Source organism: Acomys minous (genome assembly GCF_964271855.1).
Source record: "Acomys minous genome assembly, chromosome: 9".
Taxonomy (NCBI): Eukaryota; Metazoa; Chordata; class Mammalia; order Rodentia; family Muridae; genus Acomys; species Acomys minous.
Genome location: NC_140490.1, coordinates 93,900,483 through 93,919,734, shown reverse-complemented (window position 1 = coordinate 93,919,734; position 19,252 = coordinate 93,900,483). Strand labels below are relative to the sequence as shown.

General features: G+C 45.3%; 1 protein-coding gene across 25 annotated transcripts in view; it reads right to left on the bottom strand.

Moving 5' to 3' along the window:
- The window catches only part of ANKS1B (ankyrin repeat and sterile alpha motif domain containing 1B), a 999,563-nt gene that overhangs the window by 56,383 nt on the left and 923,928 nt on the right, over positions 1-19,252 (bottom strand). For 11 of the 25 annotated variants that reach the window (XM_084796582.1, XM_084796560.1, XM_084796578.1 and 8 more), the window contains 2 exons: positions 18,876-19,055; positions 978-1,052 (listed from right to left, as the gene is read on the bottom strand). The exons of 5 other annotated variants lie outside the window; for them this stretch is intronic. In XM_084796582.1, coding sequence (XP_084652708.1) covers positions 978-1,052; positions 18,876-19,055 — 255 coding nt within the window. The remainder of the gene's footprint in view (positions 1-977; positions 1,053-18,875; positions 19,056-19,252) is intronic. 9 more of the 25 variants (XM_084796581.1, XM_084796583.1, XM_084796569.1 and 6 more) reach the window with 5 other exon arrangements.

Genomic DNA, 19,252 nt, shown 5'->3' with positions numbered 1-19,252 from the left:
GATGGACGTGCCTAATGTGGCACCCCCACCCCCTTTCTCCAGAGAAACCCATCACATGCCACCCCAAGAACTATCAGTGATTCTCAACCAAATGTCTCCAGTTCCCAGACAACAGGCTAGACAAGCGGGGGGGGGGGGGGGGGGGGGGGAGGGGATAGGGTGGGGGTGGGGCTGGGCAGGTGGGGGTGAGGGTAAGCATCAGTGGATGTGAAAATAGGATTGTATTTTAAAACACAAACTTAAAATCTATGCCAGAATGTTTACATCCCAAATAAAGTTGTTTTGTAGCATATGCAAATGTGAGGCCAGGGATATTTGAATGTTAAGCAGCTCAGAATAAAATAGGTCACGATTTCACATGGATTCCCAAAGATCAGTTCAATACCGCCAAATGGAACAAAGGCTGAGAACCACCTTGAAGCTGGGAGAGTGTCTCCCCCCTCCTCCCTGGCTCCCCCACAACCTCTGCTCCCCCCCCCCGTCCCCCCCCCCCCCGCCCCGGCATTTGCATCAATTGCTGGGGCTCTCATGCAAGTCAAGTATTTCTCACAAAAGTGCGGGAATCTTTAAGAGTCATCGGACACAAAGGGTTGACTAGCTGGTGGACACGAAGTACAAACTAGGAAGGGTGACGCTGATATCTACAGCCTCTGTCCACATCAACTTCTCCTTTGCCCTTTTCCTGAAAGAAACAAGTTAAGACAGACACCTGGAACGGAAAGCCAAAACTCAGACGGGACAGGTTTTAACTGGAGATTTCCAAACCAAGTATGCTTCTCACTTCAGGACAGCGCTTTCACGTCACTCAGTCACAAAGCACATAAAGTATTGTAGACAAAGCACCTCAGAAGCCACCGGACAGTACACATTTCCCGCATCGCTGGGACGTAGCACCTCGGGCGAGCGACACGACACTGCGACACAGCACACAGCGCAAGTTCAGGAAGAGAGAGAAAAATAACCATTTGTCGCCTTACATTATGAGCCTGATGGATCGCTGAGAAAGGAAATCCAGCATTCTGATTGGTCCAAATTTCACAGACAGACGACTGCTGGTATAAACAGAAAACTATCTTATCTTGTCAATATTGAAAACATGGCAGCTACCAAAGTATATCCGGGGAGGGAAGGAGAAAAACAGCAGAATAAAGAGCTCATCTTAAAAATAATAATAATTAAAAGAATGTTTAGCCCACTCAAGGCTTAATAATTGATTTTCAAGTCATTCTTTATGCTTAAAGGTATCTTGGGTTGACTGGGGCTTGGGAAGGACCATTTATGCATTACGGAATTACAAATAAATTCACAGCTCAGAAAAGCAAACTATGGGTTTTGTTTGTTTGTTTTTACTTTTGCCATAAAGAAAAGCAGCATCCTTCCTCTTCACAGGGTTATTTTCAGAAAACAAAAATTTCACTGAACTCAAGAAAGATCGAGAAGGAATTTCCAACACCGGTCAAACCATCCGGATTTTCTCATCTTCGGTGCTCAAGAACCGACAGTAAGTGACGCTTGCGCCACCAGGGATCTCTAGGGTGGAACTCTGTGGCTGAAAATCCACAGGTGCCATGTCCTGTGCAGCCGAGGGAGTGTTGGGGGGAGCCGCTGCTGAGAGAGGGGTGGGGCGAGGTAAACCCAGAGGCCTTTATGGGTTCAGTGAACTGGCATCTCTATAGGGCTCTCTACCACCACACTAGCAGAAATCATATGCTCGGTCGACCAACACTTTCCCACGTGCTGCAGCGTCAACCTCCACGTGACCCCCACGTGCTAGTGGCCTGTCTTTTTCAGGGCTCTTTTCATGAATGTTGTCATCGTAGAAGATAGTGTGATTGGGTATGTAATTCTAGCACTTGGGAGGCCCAGGCAGAAGGTTCGCTAAGCTACACAGGGAAACTGTTAAAAACCAGCATCCCCGCCCCGTCAAAATAAAACCCAAACACTGAAACTGATCTGAACTCACTTAAGCAAGCCTGTGTGTCCCCAGAAACCCCAAAGATCACGGCAAGGAGGAGACACACAGACCCACAGTGTGTCTTCAAACCCACCGAGGGTTTAAACAAACTATGGGAGCAGCCTTGTTCCCCGTTCAAAATGTCCTCCTCTGCAGTCTTCCCGGAGACGCTCACCAGAGGCTAGCAGCTGTTAGGATGCGCCCAGATACCCGACATTCCGTAAGGGAGTCACATCCCCAGGATCTGCCCATCTCCCATGTGCTGGCTCCCACTTTACACTTCCAGAGGGTCTTCCTATCTTCCAAAAAAATTCACTCTTGAGCAGGTGAAGTCTTGGGGGCTGCTAATCCCACCTTCCGTGTCCCTAACAGCTTCTTCCTGATTTAAACACACAGTGTCCCTCAGCATCTTTGTGGGAGTGGGTTCCAGGATATAACTTTCACACACCTTCCTGTACGCCACAAAGGACATAACACACATAGGTGTTACAGCGTGCTGTCTGGGCAAGAATGACATTATCGCGCAGCACGTTCTGATTTTTTTTATCTGCTGTTAGTTGGGTGCGGAAAAGCAAGGACACGGAGGGCCGCCTGTTCTGACTCTAGGCCTGGTTGGATTAGCAACTTTTCTGGCTCTAAATGTATTCACAAGATTCTGTCAACTCATCTAGGACTCTCACCCAGAGTCCTGAGTAAAGTCAGCCATGTCAACCTGAGCTCCTAGCTCTTGCATATACTAGGGGCCAACATGGCACCAGTCACCTGACAGAGGAAGAGTTCAACATTGAGAGAGACTTATGGAGGTCCTGTGGAGGTGGCACAGGTAATAGCTTCTGAGATGGTTAGGGAGGCAGACAAGTTATTAGGGACTTCACCAGATGGCAGAGACACCAGTGAGAGGGGCTTGGATTTCTGAGCAAATACATGGCAATGAGGCTGCTTCACCGAACAGTCTCGACTATCTAAACACCTAAAAGTTTTATTCTTTTTCCATCCTTAGTCCTGAGTGAACCGGACCCACCCTGGTAGGCACAAGACCATTTAATATTTCAGGCAGGCGGCATTGCTTCCTGGTCACTTTAAGTCATGCGGAATTCCTCTTATGGAAAATACTATGTCACTGCAGATTCTGACTTTCCCCTTCTTCAGCATGGACCAGTCTTGGAATGCAGGACACCGGAAGTAGTGAGAGAGGCAGGGTGCGCTCTGTCTTCTAGGAGGACCGGATGGGCAGTGCTGTCTCCCTTGATGTCCTCTCTGTGTTTAGACGGGAGGAGGACTTGGGGGAAAACGGTCTTTTCCCTGTGGTCAGATTGTTTTTGATAGTAGTAACTTTGTTGAGCACTCTGTGACATTCTTGGGAGAGGCTCAGGCACTCTGGCTCTCCTGCTGCACAGCCATGCAATTCACGCGGCACACGTACATCCCCATCACACGGAACAGGAGAAGGCGGACTTTTGGATCACTGTTCTCAAGTCTCTGCTGGGACACACCTGTCTGTCCTCTCAGGCTCAGTAAGGCGCTACGTGCATCTAAATCTATCTCAGGGAAAGACGCGCCAGTTGCCCCTCTTGGCCAGCACTTCCGATCGCAATGCATATGTCCCCTGGGACCCCTTTCAGTCCTCTACAGGGAGATCATAAAGCCGTGCTGTCCTGTACCCCATGGAAATGGAAGAAAAGCCTCTGCCCTTTCTTCGGGGCCCCAGCTCTCTGCCTTTCCCCAGCCCTGATCTTCTGACTCTACCACAGGCCCTGCCATTGGCAGGACATGCCTTCCTGACTTTGGGAAACCCCGAGCAGGTAGCAGCCTCCTGTATCTGCAGCTTCTCTTCAGAGAGCGAGGTATTTAGAGTCCGTAGGGCAAGGCCCACTTGGTGTACTGTCACATGACAGTATCTTTCAACCATAATTTTACCAGAGCTAAGTAAGGCGGAGAGTATTGCGCATAACACTTATTTTGCAAATGTATTCTCCTGATGGAGGGAGGAAATCTCTCACTCTTCTTCGTATATACTGAAGAGTTCATGCATGTTTCTACCTTTTGTAGCTGCTACAATAGCTAGCTTTTTTTTTTTTTTTTTAAATCCAGAAACAGTCTTAGATTCAGAGGGAGTTAAAAGCTTCAAAATTCCTAGCAGTTGTGTGAGTTGTTCTAAATGGCAAAAAAGAATCTGATCTTAAAACATGGTTTAAATTAAAGGACGTTCCTTAGCTTTCTTGGAAAGATTTTTTTTAAAAATAAAAAGCAGATACATTCCTTTTAGCCAAGTCATTTTTTTTGGCAATAAATAATTGCCAGCCTGTTCAGGTAGGTGAGCTATGCCAGATGAATTCCTAATATGACATGGCCCCAGACACAGGAGCACAAGGCTAAATGCAGTTGAACTTTTACTATGGAAATTCATTCCATGAATAAAGATACTTCTGCAGCGTACAACATGTGCTGAGATTTAAAAGCTTTGAGAAAGAAAAGAAAATACCAGTGATAACAACATTGAAGTTGGGGTGAGAGGTGTTCTAGAAAATTGATGACTTAAAGCTATGTTTTTAAAAAAAAATTTAAATTATGTGATCGTGTGTGTGTGCTTGTGTACGTGAGCTCAGTGCCCTCAAAGGCCAGAAGAGAACATCAGATTCCGTGGTGCGGTTGTGAGTAATCTGACATGGGTGCTGGCATCCTCTGCCAGAACAGGACATGCTCCTAACCACAGAGGCGCCTCCCCATCCCCTATAGCTAGGTATTAACGAACTTTTAAAATTTCTCCATCTGCAAAAGAGCAGCTCTTGCTTTACTTATTTTACCCAGGTCCACTCATCAGTCAGGCTAAACGAGAGAGGGATTTCTGCACCCCACCCCCACCCCACTCCACCCCCCCCAAGCTATATTTTCAGAGGCCTAGAACATAGGAGGCCCCTAGATGTCTAGGGAATAAATGGAGTTCTTGGTAGACGGTACTAGAAAAAGTCAGCACTGCTATTTGCATCAGTCCATTTTTACTACTGCCACTTGCGAGGTTAGTAAACCAAGTCACGGCCAGCGTCCTTCTAGTAAGCTGCGTCAGAGAGTAAATTCAGCGAGGTTGTTAAAAGAAGACTGACCAAAGCATGCTAGCTTTGCTGCAGCAGGAAGGAACACTCGCCATTTCACCTCTGTACCAGAGGCTGTTGTAGGACTTGGAGATAGTTCTGCAAAAGAACGTCCCTCAGCCCTTTGCTGTTTCATTTGCTAGTCAGTGTTCTCTCAAACCCCTGTCCACAATGATCTTAAAAGCTGGTTTAGTTTATCTGGGCTGGAATTAGTATGAAGTCTAAATAACTAGGTTTTAAGTAAACATATTGTAGTCTTCCATTTTTTTATCTATCTATCTATCTATCTATTTATTATCTATCTATCTATCTATCTATCTATCTATCTATCTATCTATCTATCTATCTATCTTTCCTTTATCTATCTGCACAAGTATGGAGGTCAGAGGACAACCCATGGATTATGGGATCTGGGGACTGAAGTCAGGTCTTGACATTTGTCACCAACTGCCTTTACCTTCTGAGCCAGTTGACCATCCCATAGTAGTCTTATCATTGTGACGACATCAACAACATAATTCTACTTCTTTGATGATGTAGTTAACACCCATTAGAAGGAATGTAATTAGGCTGGGTCTGGTGGTGCATGTTACTTTAATCCTAGGACTCAGGAGGCAGAGGCAGGGGGATCTCTGGGAGTTCAAGGTCAGCCTGGTCAATATAGGGTCTTAGGGTCACATAGAGACTGAAATTGAAAAATTGAAAAAGAGCAAGAAAGAAAAGAAAGAAAAGAAAAGAAAATAAAGAGGGAGAGAGGGAGGGAGGGAGGGAGAGAGAGAGAGAGAGAGAGAGAGAGAGAGAGAGAGAGAGAGAGAGAGAGAAAAGAAGGTGTGTAATTTTCTGTTGGTTCAGAACTTCCACCTGATTCTGGCATGTGTCCTTAAGGTGTATGTCTAGATCGCAATACCGTCTTGTACCTTGGTTACCATGACGTCACCCCAGAAAATATTAGCATGACACAACTGCATTCAAATCTAGTCACAAAATAGAAGAGATTTCCCTCCTGGAGATGGCTTTCTCCTCCACTCAACTGATAGCAGCCTGGTGGCTTACAGTAAATTGCCCCTCTCATCATCCATTAGGCCTTCCCTACTGGAACATTCTTTAAAAAAAAAAATAGCTAAAAACCTTCCATCACAGAGCAGATCAGTCCTGTTTTACTCATGGCCAGCTCACTTTCTTGTTCTTTAAGCAGAGTCTCCCCCTGAGGCTGCTCTACAGAAGTCAAAAGAACTTTCTAGTTTCCTTGACCTACTTGATGCATTTTATCACCCTTTCTATTTCTTAGCCTCGTGTTGGTTCCCATCAGCTGCCCATCCCTGGACCACTAAAGTGTGGATTCTTCTATCCTTTCTGGCTATATTAGGAGGTTGTTCCTGGTCCTAATTTCCACGATTCTATCTTCAGTCCAGACCTCTCTCCCAGAATTCCAAACTTGGATATCCAGCAGCTGACTCCACACCTCGACTCAGACACTCAGGTGGCATCTCGACCTGGAATGGCCCAACCTCTCCTCTCCTCTCTATCAGAGAGAGGCAGCCCCCAAATTCTTAGTCCTGTTCTCACATTTTATGTGCAGCAGCAAATCTTCCTGCACCTATTAACTCAGCTCTCACCACCTCTTTTCACCACATCATCCTTTAACATACTAGCTAGGTTCCTCACTTCCGCCATTTTCCCCTTAGTTTATATTCACAATACAGGAGCCAAAAGGACCTGTTTAAAGCGAAAGCTGGGCTGCGCCCCTCAGCTTGCCTTATCTGAGGAGAAAATCAAAGTCTTCACAGTGGCCTCAAGGTTCTCCATCTTCTAGGACCCATGCTTCCTCCCCTCCTCTCCCCTCCCCTCCCCTCCTCCAGCAGACATACATGATAGAAAGTGTCTGCCTTTGTCCCTCTGCTGTGAGAGCTACTCCCTGTGCAGATGTGGCCAGGCTGGCTCCCTCGTGCCCTGGAATTTCTTCCAACAACACAGACTCAGAGGCTTCCGTTGGGCACCACGGCATTTCCTATCCCACTCGGGACCATGTTTCTCATATTGCCAAATGATTTTTCTTTCTTTCAGTCAGAGGTTTAAGGTCTGGGGAAAGTTTAGAGCATGAGGAACTACCTCCCTGGTACCCTGGCATTCATCCAAAGATAGTTATGGGTCGTCTAAGGCATACAAGGCCTGGGGTAGGGATCGGCTTTGCTCTTAATTGATGTTTATGGAATAATGATTGCTATAGACATGGTCCTTTCCATAAATGCCTTCAGAGGAAACAGTCACCTGGGATTGAGAATCCGATGGTAGGTAGTCAACAGAGCAGGGTGTTGACACTTCCATCTACCCAGCCATTCCAATTAGGCTCTGGAAACCTTCGGGGGGGGGGGGCAGCTGATATGGTGTAGCTAGTTTGCTAAGGAAACTTCAGTCAGATTCTATATGTGATGAAAATTTCTGTCTTATTATATACCTGAAAAGGAAAAAAAAAACCTTTCCCTTGTTTTTCTCTTGCTAGTACGATATTAACACTCCAGGGTGCTCGGAGATTGGCCAGGAAGGCATATGAAAGGTTCAGAATGAAAGCTAAAGCAAGGATGACATGTATCCCTTCTCCCAGATGACAGCGCTCTTAAAGCAACACAAAACAGGTTCAAAGGCAGGAGGAAAAAAAAGGACGCTTCATCAGAGGCTGCCTCGGCCTTAGCCAGTGATCTTGGCAGCTCCTTGGGCAGCCTTCGTTAAGACCTGTCCAACAATGGAATCAAGCAAACCGAGCACAGCCAAGCCTCCGCTGCGGACTACCTCCCAGCAGCCTGGCCCTGTGGCTCCTGCTTCTGTGTGGGCACTGACTGAGCCCCGACCGCCCGGACGCCAGAAACTTCTGCTTCCTCTGAGTCAGCTTCCGGTCACTTATGCTGTCCATCTCCTCTTGACTGAGCCTGCTCTCCCTTCCCCGCCTCCCGCGTGAGCTGTGAGGTAAGCGCTGGGCACCTTCATGGCTGCACACCTGATTTTGGTTCTCACAGCAGCCACGCTGTCAGCCTCTCAAGTTCAGTGTTGGCATCTATCTCTAGTTTCCAAGAGTGAAAGACGGGTGTGACTACACTGCTGACCCTCTTGACAAAAGTTTCGGGTGAGCTATTTTATTAGCAGAGGATGACAGGCTCAGGAAAACCACTTCCCGTCCTTTCCCCCACCTCTCTGAAGAGCCATCTTTCCAAAACTTTATGGTCATTACCTTCCCTTTATGTCGATGGGGAAGATTCTTGGAAGGGAAAAGTCAGGCCGATTGGTGCTTCCTTAGTGACATCTTATTGTGGGACCCACTGTTGCAGGTGTCAGCATTGTAAGGGTAAGCAAACAGGAGAGGAAGAAATGGTGTGTTTCCACAGGAATGGTACAAGCTCAGGTACTGCAGGCTTAGGTGTCTCCCCGTACTCCCCTACCTCCCTCGCCTTCTCTTCTCTGCCTCGTTAACTCTGTGCCTGGTGCCAATAGCACATTAAATAATCTCTCATCTGCCCCTGTGGCAGAGAACTATAGGCTTATGGTATTCCTATTACGTATTTGTTGATATAATCTATAACCCTCATCTGTTAAAAATGACAGTCGTAGCTGTCCCTGGTGTGACCACACTTATTTGTAAAATCTCTTCACAGGAGAAAAACACAGAGCAGGATAAGGCAGAATGCTGATGTGCACTCTGTGCAGCTCTCTAGGTACTAGAGAATTCTCTCCACTGCTCTGAATTTAAGGCACTTGGGGTCATGCTGTTATAGCAACAGGGGCCATTGTATGGATTCTACGTCAAAGCCCAAGTGCAACCGACACAAACATGTTTCAGATCAGTAGAAAGCAGAAATATTAATAACTCGTTCAGCAAAGCAGCAATCAGCTCTTTATCGTAGCGTGAACTGCTGCAAGGGAACTAGATTTTTGCAAAGTAATGGTTTTCTTTTTTGCCAGTAATGCCTCTCCAAAATATACATTATAGTCCTTTCTTGCAAACAGAGGCTGTCATTTCCTTTATTTCAACTCATTTGTTAACTATATGTTCAACATTTGTTTCTTGCTTCTGGTTAAAAAGAAGCCTTGGACGGAGCCATTTGTCAGAGGGGTTTTTTCTTTCTGAGATTCCGCTATGTCCTCATTTTATTCTCATGGAAAATTTGGGAAAACAAGAGCTAGCTGAACCCTCAATCACCTTGAATGATGTCAATTTAGGAGGGTTCTGGTAGGAAGCTACCATTTCCCCTCAGCTGTACTTTGCTCACGGCTTTATTTGATGCATTGGTGGATGGCCTGTGAGGTTTGCTTTTCATTTAAATCCTTGCATTTAGCATGGTAGAGAGCTGGAAAGGAGTGTGCTGACGTGCCGAGTCAAAAGCGAAGTCTACAAATGCTTCAAAAGCCTAGCACCAGACAAACAGCTTAATAGGAAATAAAATAAATGGAAACCCCAGCACTATTAGGGGCTGAGCAGAGAGGCATGGCTCACGCTCATTGACAGAGGCTGGGACAATGTCATGGAAAGCTCAGAAGAGGGAATGGTGACCTAAAGATGTTCAGCATGAAGATGAAGACATGGCCAAAGCTGAGGAGCCTGGCTGGTGCATACCTCACGTCCTGCTTATCAGGAGGATGCTGGCAGGGAATTAGATATGGTTAATAGAGAAAGGGGAAGGCATCCAATCCCCCTTTGTCTTAATATCATGTACACTTTACACAAACACCAATCAGGCACGATACAGATCCCACAGATATCTTGTAGCCAAAATATAATTGCACATTGTGAGACATGTAGTTCATAAAGATCTTGATGTGTTAAAAAAGTATTTAAGAATGACTATGCATCAAAAATCCTTCCCCATGGAGTCTCGGTGCTAAGCCAGCTTATAACATGGGCAGGAACTGTTGGCATTCAAAAAGACTACTATTTCCACTCCATTGGAGAGGAATTGGTTTGGGCTTACAAACTGGAAAACAGAAGTGGTTTGGTAAAACAGCTAAATTCTATGTATTTATTCTGTTGCAGTTGAAAAAAGCATAATGAAGGAGAAAATTAGAAATAATAATAATAATAATTTTGAAGATAGTCCAAATGTGTAGCTTCAGAATCCCTAAAATATTGACAAATGTTCTATTTGTGCTCCGAAACAATGATGTGAGGTAGGCATTCGTCACACCCAGACAGGAGAGCTATGGAGCTTGTCCAAGTTGACAGAGGTAGGATTCTTTAGGCTTGACTCCATTACTTCAAATCTGGGAGCCTAAAAAGCTCATTAAATTAAGTATGAAGACTCAAATCAATACCCTTATAATGTAACTGATTTCTCTTGGATATTTGGCAGGATTGGAAAGTCAAGTGACTTTATCCAGTTGCCCCCTGGGGCTATTGATGTCTGCTAAGAAATGAATCCTGTTCCTGGCAAGAGGAATCTGAATGTCCCTTGGGAGAGCTCCCTCCCTGCCACAGCACACCTAGAAATGGCCACGGACACACACACACACACACACACACACACACACACACACACACACACACACCTCTCTGTGACTGGCGTAGAGAAAGACAATTGATGCAAACCAGGCTGACAGAAACTGATAAGACCGACAGCACGCTTTCAAGATCGAAGGACCAGCTCTCTGTGATGTAGGTTCAACCCTTAAAGGAGCTGGCCTTGAGTCTCCCACAGGCAGGGTAAGCCTATCAGGGAAAGGAGCCAGCCCAAAGGAGCTTCAGAGAAAGGAACACAGGGAGGGGGTGGGTGTTTGTCAGCGAGCCTCAGGCATGACAAAAATCCCAAGGTCAGTTCCACCAAAACTGGGTTTTCAAATATTGTCCTATTTCTTTATTCAGTTGAAAACGGAATCTTTCCAATTGACTTAAAGAGAGAGAAAGAGAGAGAGAGAGAGAGAGAGAGAGAGAGAGAGAGAGAGAGAGAGAGAGAGAGAGAATTCGATGGCCTGGTTTTAATTGGCAACAACCACTTGGTTAAACACCAGCATGTGGCAAGAAGGCAGAAACACCAGAGCTTAGTGATCCTGGCTGCTAGACCTCCTTGGCTATAGGACCTCTTGGCTATAGATCCCTGCCTATAAGTGACTCAGTTACAGCCTTTTCCGTGTAAGCCATCTGGGGGTGTTTTGTTGCTGTTGTTACACATATGCATCCAGACAGAATCCTCACTGACATGGAATTCAGTCATATAATAACAGGATTAACTTTGAGAGGTGTGCGCCATCAGCCCTATTTCCTTTGTATTGAAAAAAAAAAAACCTCTTTTATTTATTTTTATCACTTTTCTAGTGATAAAAGAGAAAGGAGAAGGGTAGAATTCTTCTACCCTTTAAAATTTTAGCAAGGTCAGATTATAACAGCTGAAAAACCTGACCCCGTGGATTCAAGAACTGGACTGAATATAGTGAGGAACATTCCTAAAATTTAACAAGTAGAAAAATAGCCTGGTGCGCGTCTTTGAGAGCAAGCTGCTCAATGTCAGCAAGCCTCAGGCACAACGAAAACCACAAGGTCAGTTCCACTGAAACGGGGTTTTCAAATACTGTCCTATTTCTTTATTCAGTTGAAAATAGACTCTTTTATATTGCCTTAAAAGAGGGGGGGAAAGGCCTGGCTTTAATTTCTCTAGAAAGATGATTGGTGGTATTTAGGTCTGACTGAGGCCTGTCATGACAAACTCTGGCCATCTCATTTGCTTCCTTGATGAACTTGAGAGAGAACAACAACAACAACAAATCTCTAGACGTATAATACAAGGAGCGAATCTCAGGAGGCGATTCTCCCATTTATTTCTGATTATATAAAGACCAATGTGGGGATGCAATAGACACCAACCACACCAGCATCTCTAGCCCCAAAGTTGTCAGCGCTCAAGAAGGGTGCATTCTGGGAAAAGGTAATGAGTTGACCAAAGAAAGTGTACAGCAGTTGAGGGTTAAGTCTGAGTTCCAAAGCACAGTTTTCTCCTCGTGCTTGGTGTGAGGCATTTAGCACTAGGAGTGGTCAGTGTGGCTTCTTGGCTCAAGGGCAGTGTCAGCATCTCAAACTGTCTCTGAGGCTGAGGTGTCAGCTTGTCAACTTCAAGCTGGGAAGCAGGAAGCCTTGGATGTCAGAGGCTTATTCTCAGCCTTCTATTTGGTTACACATTATCTGTCCGTGCTTCTACATGAGGACTTTCTCTAGGCCAGTGGTCCTCAGCCTTCCTACTGCTGCCGCCCTTTAACACAGCTCCTAACACAGCCCCAACCATAAAATTAGTTCCATTGCTACTTTATAACTGTGATGCTGCTACTGCTAGGAATCATGATGTGAGTATCTGATATGCAGGATATCTGATTCGCCGCTGCTGTAAAAGGATCGGTCAACCCCAAGGGGGTTGTTACCCACAGGTTGAGAACCACTGCTCTAGACCATGGAAGAAAAATTTGAAATCATGGACAGGTAAAAGATTTATAAGCAGGGGCTCTCTGGTGAAAAATCTAAAAACGGAGTAGCTAACTGATGGACATTAGAAAGTGTCTAATGTACTACAATAATAAAAAAAAATTATTTCTTCCAGCATAGCTATTATTTTCCGAAGGACCCCATAAGTGCTGAGCACCAGGTATAACTTCTAGGCAAAGCAAGTCTTTTCTCTAAGGAGAAATATGATAGTGTAAATAAATTATAAGCTTTCTTCTTTTTCAGAACTGGATAGGTGCTTTTTGGGGATACCTGTGCTTCTCTAGTTAAATATTTTATGTACTGTGTGTTTTTTAAAAAGTCCTAAATTTCAGGGCTGGTGTGATGACTCAGTCTGTCTTGTCATGCAAGCTGAAGATGGAAGTTCGAATCTGCAGGTCCCATGTAACAAGCCCTGCATGAAGGTGTGGGCTGTAACCCTAGTGCTGAGGAGGAGACAGGCAGATCCCTGGGCCTTACTGGCTAGCCAGCCTAGCAGAATCAGTGTACTTCAGGTATAGGGAGAGACTCTGTCTACAAAACAGAAAAAAGTGGGCCGGTTGAGGAAGACACCTCATGTCAACCTCTGGCCTCGACAGGGAAGATGCATATGCACTCCTCCCAACATGTGCACATATACATCCAATACGCACATACAAGTTCTAAATTTCAGTTAAAGAAAAAAAAAATCCTAGCCTGTCGTGGTGGCACACACCTTTAATCCCAGCACTCGGGAGGCACAGGCAGGCAGATTGCTGTGAGTTCGAGGCCAGCCTGGTCTACAAAGCGAGTCCAGGACAGCCAAGGCTACATAGAAAGACCCTGTCTCAGAAAAAAAAACCCAAAAATGAATAAATAAATAAATAAATAAATTTTTAAAAATCCTCTTTTCATTTAATGTTTTATACAATCATGTTATAATATATTATTCCCATAGGCTATCCTTAGCTGTATTCTTTTCTAACTTGAACTGGCAGAGACGGATTTCCCTATAGGCTCATATATTTGAATGCCTGGCCCTCAGTTGGTGGAAGTCTTTGAGAAGGATTAGGAGGCATGGCCTTATTGGAGGAAGTATGTCACCATGGGAGCAGGCTTTAAAGTTTCAAACACCCACACCTTTCCCAGTTAGTTCTTTCTTTGCCTTGGGGCTGAGAGATAGAAGCTTTCAGCTATTGCTGCAGCCTCATTGCCATGTTCCCTGCTGTGATGGTCATCAATTAACCATCTGAAACTGTAAGTCCAGAATAATCTCTTTCCTCTATAAGTTGTCTTGGTCTTGTCTTACGTATGTATGTATGTATGTATGTATGTATGTATGTATGTATGTATCTATTAACTATGCATCCATCTGTCCAGTCTTAATAATCTGTAATATGCTTTCACACACATTATCTGGTACACACAAGCCTGAGAAGCTGGCACCGACCACATCTTAAATTAATAAATTAAAGTTCAGAAGTACAAAACGACTTGGTCCAGGTTGCACAGCCAGAAAGAAATCAACTCAGAACCCCAACTGAAGACACTATTGAAGAAAACAGCTGCACTACTTGAGGGACAACGCAGGTAAGAATTTCCATGTACAGAGAGTACTGCACACCCACACTCAAAGCTTTCTGGCAGACATGTAGGACACGGTGCAGCCAAGATGGGAAAGGGCCTTGCCTTACCTGCTATAAACCTTGTAACCTTTTTACTTGCCAGGCTTCCTGACTACAACTATGAGCGGACTCATGAAGTTTCCACTAAGCAACTCATGACTTTTCTGCTACCTGTATCTACACGTATTCAATCTGTTACAACACAGGGAAAATTGCTATTTGTTGAACTGTTATTGACCTGTTTTATAGCACTGAGCATCAGGGGCTGTTGGGGGAAGAAGGCTGGCATAAGGTATGAGGCATGAGGAGTGACAGTGAACTGCCACTTGTTTCCCATGAAGATGGGCTGTTGGGAGGATTCAGTGAGAGAGGTGTACAGGAAAACCCAGTAGGGCCACCAGGGATGGTGGCAGCAGGCCCCGTGTGGATGTTTCTGTTTCCTTCCATTTAATAACATAAAAAGAGTGAAGAGCTGCGGAGCTAATACATGTAAAGTGCTTTCAAATGAGGAAGTAACTGATCTAGTCATAAATATTAAGTAATTCTTCGCAGATCAAGAAATATTAGGCTTTCAGCCGAATTAACTTTCTAATGAAATAGAGACGATTTGGAAAAGGCCTTCAGAGTGCCTAATCTATGCTCCAGGCAGTGTTACAGGCCTCTGTTTTGTTTTCATAACAATGAGAGCGGACAAAACACAAAGAATCCCACACTATGAATTTTCCTTGGTAACGTCTGAGCTGATATTGCTGTGGAAGAATGTGTTCCTCTTACTGTTTGGCGTTGATCTTTATTTGTGAAGACCTATATGCTATTTCATTTTCCCTACGAATTTCCGGGAAGGGAAGTCTTCTATTAACGGCCACTGCATTTCGGCATGTGGGGACTCCGCTCTTTTCTTCCTGAGTCCGGAGACTCTGCCTCCTGAACCCCATAAATCCAGCCTCCCCCCGCCCTTGACTCATTTCAAGAGCACATCGACTCCTCCAAAGCGGCACCCAGGAAAACTTCTAAGCGTTGCAATTAGGCCCTAAATAGTGGGGATATTTTCCTCCATCTGGTGTATCTCCCATATTTACATTTACTGCCTCATCTCCACAGAAATGAGAACAGAACGCTCTTCTGCCATGTGCAAGCTGCACACCAGCAGTGCACAGGGCGCCTTGCTTATGCTAAAAGGAGATGAGACAGATGCACCATACACACGAAGGTATAATTATGTAAGTGTGGGTGCAATGTTCATTTATCAAGGGTAGAGGATACAGACCCGCTTTGTAACTTCCGGGCTAATGAGCTCAATTTAGAAGCACAGGCCAGAGGGACTACATTTTCAGTGTGGCAGGGAAACCATTGTGTGGGTGTGCTTGCATCACTATACTCAACTTTTCAAAGTGCTAGTGGTGTTGGAGCCAATTCTTGCTTTTCACGTTATGACGCCAGAATAATGCTTATGTTGGAATGAAACCAAACAGCAGTCACAATATTTGCAAAGCACCTGCATTCCAAGACAGGTGTTATTTATTTACTTACTTATTCATTCTCTCTCTCTCTCTCTCTCTCTCTCTCTCTCTCTCTCTCTCTCTCTCTCTCGTGTGTGTGTGTGTGTGTGTGTGTGTGTGTGTGTGTGTGTATGCGCGCACACACACATGGGTGCATGAGTGCATGAAGATAGAGAAAGAGAGAGAGAGAGAGAGGGCGCTTATGCAGGCGGCATGCCGCAGTACACATGTGGAAGTCAGAGGACAGGGGTGAGTGGGTTTTCTCTTTCCACATGTGAGTTCCAGGGATGATGCTCAAGTGCCAGGCTTGTTGGCGAGCACCCGTCCCCGTTAAGCCATCTTGCTGGCCCAAGACAGGCATTTTTCATATTGCTTTAAGCTGGAAACAGGGAATCAAATACTACCCTAGCGTTACATTTTCAGTATCTGTCAACAAGCACATTTAACAGGTGGGATGCATATTAATACTGATCTCAATTTAATTCTTGACTTCAATTCTTTCACTGAAGCAAAGGAGATTTTTCTGGGCAGCTGTCAAGAAGGCAAAAGTCCCGCCCGCGAACTACTGCAGCCACTTAGAACTGAAACAGCAGCCTTGGGTTGGTACTCCAAATCCCTGTAGCGGTGAACAGGAAGATGGAGAAGGGTTTCTAAGCAAAATAGCCTGTCCTGGGATCTCCCAATGACTGTGCCTCCCTTCTTCTAGCAGGAAGGAAAGTAAGCATAAAGGCCTGCATTCTGTGGGAGGCAGAGAAGGATTACTCTACCTATTTGAAAGCCTTTTTGGAGAAACCCTTGGGGACAGAGGCCCTGGAACCACACTGCTGGTTGGAAAGATGCTTGCTTAAAGGGACTTTAACTGCCAGTTCCAATCCTTTGAAACCCAAGTTGATTAACTCAAAATACAAGTGCAGGGGATATGGTGTAGGGTAAGTATTTCAGGCTGTTTAAAAAAAAAAAAAAGCAAACAGATTTCAATTCTCCCTCCCCCTCCCCCACCCCCTCCCACCCCCACCCCCAGCAAACAACCCCAACTTCAAATGGGGACGCTTAAGAAAAACAACAAAACAAAACATCAACTGAGTGGCTGACTTAATTAGAGCCAGGCAAACTGGACTTTAATTAAAACAGCAAAATCACTGAGCACTTCCTATTTTGAGTGGTTAAAGTTTTGGAATGGCACTATCCTAAGCAGTGTACTCTTCACTACTCCATGATTTTTTATTTTTATTTTTATTTTTATTTTTATTTTTATTTTTATTGGTCCTTGCTAACACCTTCTCAAAACAAATCCAAAAACCGAACCGAGTACAACCTAGAGAATTGCAATCCCAGAATCTCTTTTCCCTTATTGATCAGATTCCAGCGGTGCTATCTTCTATTTTGTCTGCAGCTGAGAGTGCGATATCGAACGGCAGGATTCTAGAAGGCTTCTTCTAATAAGCTCTAGGCTGCCGATGGCGCCCCTGGCTCTATCAGGCATTCGATCGCTGTTAGTTGGACCCGAGAGGTAAATAAGTATGCTCGCAGCCTCTCCACCGAAGTCCGTCAGGCTGCTAATCTCACTCTGCTCTCTGCTTTTGGGCATCCCTCACCTGGCCAGATAAAGGTTCATTCAATTTTCTCAAGGCAAGACAAGCCCTAGAAAGGGGGCTCGTTTCAGGATGCCGTGACAGGAGGAAGGTGCGAGACACCTAAAGTGCTCCTGGCCTTGCCTGGGCTTTGCAATGATTTGGATGGGCTGTCCTGACTGTCCTGACATAGGCAGAAGAGTAATTAATTTCTCTCTGAAAGGACTCTGCCCTATGTGGAGAAACTTTACAAACGATAAAAGTAGCTGAGACAGGCGATTCTTTTCATTATCGAAGGTGACTCAGTCAATAATAGTTAATGCTCATTACCCATCCTGCCTTAGCCAGGAAGACAAGGGTCCAGAAATGACTGGATTTTAATGACTATATAAAGACCACGTGGTTCAAGGCTGAGAGCCATGTCTCTGAGATGTTGTCATTCGATAAATTGAACCACTGGGCGATCCAAAAAAAATACTAAGAGCAGGAGATGAAAGAGTGGTGCGGGGGAGGGGAGACCCCATCCTCCTTATTTAAAAAGAGCATCAGCTGAACCAGGAGCAGATTGAAAGACGATGCAGCCAAGAAAATGAAAATTCTCCTTTTCTCCCCTTTCTCAACACTCCACCCTGTTTAACAAGAGAGAAAAGTAAGTCCCAACACTACTGCCCCTGAGAACAATTTAATATCTGGACACGGGAGAGCAGGCCCTCTCACCAAGGCATTGCAGCAGCATAGTTGTGGGTTCTAGAACACTCTCCTCACTCATCTCTTCCTTGAGTTAAAACACAGTGCGTTTACCAAAGACTTTCAAAAACATAACCTCACTGAACAGTTGAGGGGTGGGGGACAACAGCTAAGGCAAAACAGTTCACCTTTGAGTTCTCGACTCAAGTGTGGGAGGCAGAAGGAAGTCTCCACGCTTCCGGCTGAATTTAGAACGAGAGGATGCACAGAACTGATTCTGCCCATAGCTGTTGCTACATCTGTATCTCTGTGTCAAGGGACAGACCTGTAGAACCAGCTATCTGTCTGGTATGGACACGCGTCACTGTTTAACTACGGCTGACTTCAAGTTTCTGAGCAGAGATTGGAGGGGCAGTGTGGTAGAGTAGAACGCACATTTGTACCGCGCAGGGAAGGGTGGGCAAACGCAGCTCTCTTTTCAAATATTGGGAGCATTGTTATTTCTGGCTGTTTAAGGTGGCGTAATCACTCCCACTGGGGTAATTCTATGTGAGCTTGGGAGGAAACGACCTCACATGAAGTTCCCCCCAAACTTCTGCTCTGTCACCCAAACAATTTACATTTAAAACCTAGGTTTTTATTACTCATTTCTGTTGTGACTTGGTTCTGACCTGTTTTTTTTCCCCCGTTTTCCGCAAACACTTTATGAGCACAGTGAGACCAGATCTGACTAATTCACAGATGATGGGTCTGTCTGTCTGTCTGTCTGTCTGTCTGTCTGTCTGTCTGTCTGTCTATCTATCTATCTATCTATCTATCTATCTATCTATCTCCATCTCTTAGAGAGGGCTGGTTCAAACTAGTTCAAGAGAGCGCAGAACACAGTGCACTTTATAAAACGGTAGAGTTCAGCGTAGGTGTGGGCAGTAGGCATCCACCAGGGGCTACGACTGTTCAGCATTTGAGCGCGCACGTTACCTGCTGAGGGGGCGAAAGGCAAACACATCAGCTTCGCACACCTTACCTGAGCCATCTGCCTCTCCAGCTTCGATCGGGGAATATCATCAAAGTAGTTTTCATTTCTTCTCCTCCTTGCATCGCCCTGCATGATAATGTGAGGAACGTCTAGGGAGCCACCAGTGGTGTAAGTGCTTTGGCTAAGTGATGGTGACAACTGAGGAGGAGTGTGATTACCACTGGGTTCCTGAATGGAAATACAGCATGAAATAAATACCATGCTCTTTGTGGCTAGCCTTTGGTTTCAAATAATTGTGAAATACGAACATAACAAGCTACAGGGAGTGGGGGGTGGGGGTGGGGGCTGGGGGTGGGGGTGGAGGTTGTGGGGGGATGGGAGCAGTTTTCTCACTCATCTGCCGGGATTGCTAACATTCCACTGTT